This window comes from Trifolium pratense, linkage group LG5 (assembly GCF_020283565.1).
Source record: "Trifolium pratense cultivar HEN17-A07 linkage group LG5, ARS_RC_1.1, whole genome shotgun sequence".
Classification (NCBI taxonomy): domain Eukaryota; kingdom Viridiplantae; phylum Streptophyta; class Magnoliopsida; order Fabales; family Fabaceae; genus Trifolium; species Trifolium pratense.
The window spans coordinates 3,814,773-3,820,086 of record NC_060063.1 but is presented as its reverse complement, the minus strand read 5'-3'; the positions used below and the strand labels follow the sequence as shown (position 1 = coordinate 3,820,086).

The window sequence follows — 5,314 nt, the reverse complement described above, 5'->3', positions numbered from 1 at the left end:
AATCAGAGAGGAATATGTTAGAGCACTGGTTACTCGTAAAAATCATATCTTGAATATTTGAAAGCTAGCAATAAACAATTGAAAATGCATGAAAGAATGTCTGACTTGAGGTTATATTATTGAATAAGTTTTTTCGTGCAACTATCACTAGTACAAATATGACATATTACACTAGTAGTTTACATCTGACGAGCATATGTCAGATGTAAAACGCTATATGGAGTGACCTTTACATCTGGTACTAATATCCACCGAAGGGAAAAATATATAGACATAACTTGTTACATCTGGTTCTAATATCACCAGAAACAAAACTGAACGCGGTGGCAATATTGTAATTATGGCGAAAATTATCTAAAATAAATATATATCTGGCCATATATAGAGTCAGATGTAAGATGTCATGTTGAGTAAAAAAAAAAACAAGTGTTTTTGGACAAACTGAGTGACTTAAGTGAGAAAAACACTCACGCCTACGATTCATACGCACTATCTTCGCCAACTTCAAACCTCAAGAACAGTCAAACCCTCAAGAACAACAAACCTCACGCGATGTTTATCAAAAAAAAAAAAAACAAACCTCACGCGATTTTCCCAAATCCTCAAGAACAACAAACCCTCAATTCCTCTCTCGATTCAAAACTCTCTAAATCACGACAATCCCTCACTCTCACTCGTCCTCTCTCACTCGTTCTCTCAATTTTGTCATCTCTCTTGGTGGTTCGCGAACCCTAGGTCCCAAATCGAAGGTGGGTGAAACAAATTGAAGCTTCTCTCAGATCGTTCTTCTCCCTACAACTGAAAACACATACAGGTACTGATTCTATTCTCAAATTTTTTAATTTCTTTTTGTTTGGTTAAAGTTTGTAATTTTTGGGGTTTTATGTGCGTTTTTTGCACTGTGTTTCTGGGGTTGTGAATATGTATTCTGGGTTTTATGTGCGTTTATGTGCGTTTTTTCACTGTGATTATGGGGTTATGAATATGTATTCTGAGTTTTATGTGCGTTTTTCTGTGATATGTGTACCTCAAAATACATGAAGATTGTTCATTTTCGACTTTTGTAAGAAACTACTAATGATGAAGTTGTTCCAATTGTTTATACCCAGTTTGTTAATAAATAAATATGATTGTCAAAAAAAAAAAAAAAGAGTTGTTAATAAATATGAAAATAGCAGTCCAGCTCCATATGACTCGTGCTTCCAATGTGAAAAAAGAAACACAAAGAATGGCACGTCAACATATGTTGTGAAGTTTGTATATGCTAGGAGATATATTTAGATCTGTGTTTTTATTTCAGATCCATTGGTTGCTGTGAGATTATATATCACTGATGAATTTTGTTGCAGTGAAAGGGAGCATAATAAAGGAGACGAGATCGCGTGGCATGCTGATGGAGATAAGATTGTTAGAAATGTGTATAATCCAGCTACTGCTTATGCATTTGGTATTGTACCGAATCATATCGTGTTGTGTTATTACTTTTGATTTTGATTGATTTTGTTGTGGTTTTGAGTTTAATTAGTGTAGAAATGAGAAACTGTGGATGTTAATTTTATAATTCGGTTTTTTTATTACTGACAGAGTGACAGATAAAGTATTTGGACCACATACCGTATCGGATGAGGTGTATGAAGTAGCAGCCAAGCCTGTGGTGAAAGCTGCCATGGAAGGTGTCAATGGTATGAAATGTTAATTCTTGAATTGAGGGTAATTTATAATGTGATATGTGAGCAGAGTTTAATTTTGTACTACCATGTCATTTTCATGGATTGATCAAAGCTGCTTTAGTTTTATTTGATATCTGCTTAGTGTTAGAGTGGCTAATTAGTCAGCTGAGTTTTGAGGATAACTTTTTTCCTTTTATAAAGTTGTTTTGGTTAATAGAAAGTAACTTTAATTCTAAACATTGCAGTGAGACATATTTAGTTGAGATAACAAAACAAAATGTAATGTGTTCTATATGTTCTAAATGTAATGTGTGTATTGGAATAATGGACCATGTCCTCTTGTGTTCTATATGTTCTAGATCCTGTACTGACTTCAACTTGAAGACATGAATGCCTTCAAGGCATACAATGCCTGTGCCCCAATCTCTATATAACTCTGGTGAGGGGCATTTTGGGGACCAAGAAGCAACATAGGCACACTTTAGAAGCACTACGCCTTGGGAAGTGCAATCGAACTGTCATGCGATGGAACACACTTACTGTTAGGGGAATGATCCAACAGGTTTTCGACGCATGCTCTATGAAATCCATTTTGAAAGGACCCATCTCTTTGTATACTAACAAAATAACATTGGTAACTTTGTAATTGATATAGGTCAAGAGGTTAGTTGTTGTTGAGACAGAGGAGATGTACAAGGCCCGCAAACAGAAGGACGAAGCCCACCGAGCTCTTCGTCCTCCATTGATCATAAACCATCAACCTGCTTCTGCTTAGGGTACCCTGTAGTGTTTGCTGTGTTCTTAAAGATATGATCTTCTAACTACTAAATGTCTACAACTTTCAAATGTCTAAGTAAGAAGTTGTGCCTCAGATGGTTAACTTGCTTTGAAAATCATGTTAGTTCTAAATCTATAATTTTGAAGTTGTTTCAACTGATGCAACCTTAGTCAAATTTAGGCCCAGAATCAGTTATTCTATAATTTATTTTTCTGTGTGTTTCTATGCAATGCAATCTAATGTAATTTTGTTAGTGTTTTATAATGATGTAGTTCCTAACTTAAAAGAAAATGGTTTTCTTGCCATTCAGGTATATGCAACGTGTTTCCATAGACACAAAAAAATCAGATTTGTTTGCATTTTTGGACCCGGTTCAATTGAGTTTTGCATCAAAGCCAGTTTCACTTCAAAAGGCGGGTAAACAATACATTCAAAATAATTTGCGTGATCTAAACAAAGTGTGCTACTTAGCACCACATCTTTTTGAGTAAGCTCTTATTTAATCCTTTAGTTTTTGATTTACTTCACTTGCTATTCATTCTTTCATCACCTCATTACAATGTTTTGATTCACCTCATTCTTTCACGTGTACAGCGGGCATTGGCAATTAATAATTATGTGTCCTAAGGACAATGTTATAGTTTGTCTTTGTTCATTACACCGTAAGATACCTGAGGCAGCGAGGAATTTTTTTACAGAGTAAGTTATTATTTTAATTAGTTTGCCTTTGGTTTGCCTCTGTTCGTCCACTTACTGCCTATTAAAACTTTGTTGATTTTTAAATTTTTCTAGTGCTTTTAAAGTTCATCAATTGGCAACTTTTGGTAATAGAAAGAAGGCTACATGGATTTTTCCCAAAGTAAGTGTGGTGTAAATTTTAATATTTATTTACGTTCATAACACATGATTGATATTTATTTATGTATTAACTAAATGTCGTTTATATGTAGACAAGGCGACAACCTAACGGTAATGACTGTGGATATTATGTAATGAAGAACATGCTTGACATTGTCACCGCTAGTATTACAAAGAATTGGATGGAGGTATTTTTTTTTTCTTGATTGTCGCTTTTTTTCTGCATATATGGTTTTCTGCAGTTTCCTGCATTCTGCATTAGTCGGGGCATTAGTCGGGCCGAACGTTAGTGTCTATGACCCATTCTGCATATATAAGTATTTGCCTATTTGCCTGATTAGTACTTCTGCATTCTGCATTAGCTGTGTAGTTTCCTAGCTGTGTAGGACTTCCTTCCACAATTAGAAATTCTTGACATTTCTCAGAATTGTCTTCTTGGAACACTTCCTTCCCTGTTTCCTAGCTGCATTAGCTGTTGTAGTTTCCTAGCTGTGTTTTGTATTTGGAATTATAATGGCATCATTTTAATCCTAGCCTTCTCACTTCTCATATGCTTCATTCTTGATCATGTATATGTATTGTAGGTGTTCGATGATCCCACGTCATTAACCGAGGAGGAGATGTATGAATTGCGAAACAACTGGGCTACTTGTTTTCTTGACCTGTACAATCCCGAGGTAGATTATGTTGTTTCCGATGATGAGGTTTAGGAGCTAGCTAGTTACAATGGATTCACATTAATTAGGATGTTTTGAATTGTAATGACTTGTATTTTGCTTGAATGTTATAACATTTTGGATTGTTGGTATTTTGCTTGACTTGTAAGACTTGGTATTTTATTTGAATTGTAATGACTTGGTTGAATGTAATTGTATTTTGGTTGAATGTTGAATTTTAATGACTTGGTTGAATGTAATTGTATTTTGGTTGAATGTTGAATTGTAATGCTATTTTGATTTTTTTTAATTACAAAATAGGATTTAAAAATATAAAAAAAAAAAAAAAAAAAAAAAAAAAAACGCAGGATTTTGAAAAAAAAAAATTAAATAAAGTTACTATTTCACATCTGGTGACTTGGTCAGATGTAAAAGGTTCAATTTAATTAAAAAAAATAAAATAAAATTGGTCAGTTGAAACACGAGAACAGATGTAAAAGGGGATACTTTTACATCTGGCGAATGTCAGATGTAAAAAGCGTAAACTTACTACTTCTCGTACGTCTACCTCTGACTGGGGTCAGATGTAAAATGGGGTTTTGGCCAGATGTAAAAAGTGTTTTCTGTACTAGTGTATATTTATATATATCATTTTAGTTTCTTAAAATAAATAAATAATATAATATAATAAAGTTAATTACTATCAAATTTACTAAATTATCATAACTATTCATAATCAAATTTCTAATTTTTTATTAAAAAATATATTATTTTTGACGGGTACATAAAAAGTTGGATAATTTATCATTGATAATAATTATAATCAAATTTATTCATTTAATAAGTTTTACAAAAAATAACACAATAGTTTCACTTATATTTTAACAATATTATATGTCAAAAAAATATTTTTTTTCTAAATAAATTTTTTACCATAATATAATATGACAAACTTAAATATCGAATAAAAATTAAAGGCCGTAGTTACAAAAAAAAAAAAAAAACAGCGAGATGGAAAAATACTTTTGTGAAGAGAAGAAGGTGTTCTCGGACAATCGGGAATAGCAGCAATGGATCCATCTGGACAATAATCATAATAGCATAACTCAATATTTGTACTAATATAACTCGAACAATCTCCTTCACGTTCCAAACACCTATAACTCTATTGTTCCCCACTTTGATATGTTCTCCACATCTGTTCAGATATGGATTTTTTGCAACATCAAAGTTAAGATCAGTGAAAGAAGGATTGTTAGATCCACAGAGAGATTTTTCATCAGATATATTGAAAGGACTATTGTAGTATATGCTGATCAAGGTTTTAAATTGCGGTTGCGGTCGCGGATGTT

General features: G+C 33.0%; 1 protein-coding gene across 3 annotated transcripts; it reads left to right on the top strand.

Moving 5' to 3' along the window:
* The first annotated feature begins 573 nt into the window (after window positions 1–573).
* On the top strand, window positions 574–4,148 carry LOC123887351. 3 transcript variants are annotated; one of them, XM_045936658.1, is made up of 8 exons: window positions 574–814; window positions 1,350–1,447; window positions 1,585–1,682; window positions 2,759–2,935; window positions 3,043–3,147; window positions 3,241–3,307; window positions 3,399–3,494; window positions 3,891–4,148. In XM_045936658.1, exons 4-8 carry the CDS (start codon window positions 2,763–2,765, stop codon window positions 4,014–4,016), a joined length of 567 nt encoding a protein of 188 aa, XP_045792614.1. In that variant the 5' UTR covers window positions 574–814; window positions 1,350–1,447; window positions 1,585–1,682; window positions 2,759–2,762; the 3' UTR covers window positions 4,017–4,148. The 3 variants fall into 3 exon arrangements, with proteins under 3 accessions (XP_045792614.1, XP_045792612.1, XP_045792613.1); XM_045936656.1 differs by lacking the exons at window positions 574–814; window positions 1,350–1,447; window positions 1,585–1,682 and adding an exon at window positions 2,239–2,523; XM_045936657.1 differs by lacking the exons at window positions 574–814; window positions 1,350–1,447; window positions 1,585–1,682 and adding an exon at window positions 2,239–2,567.
* The last annotated feature ends 1,166 nt before the right edge of the window (window positions 4,149–5,314 follow it).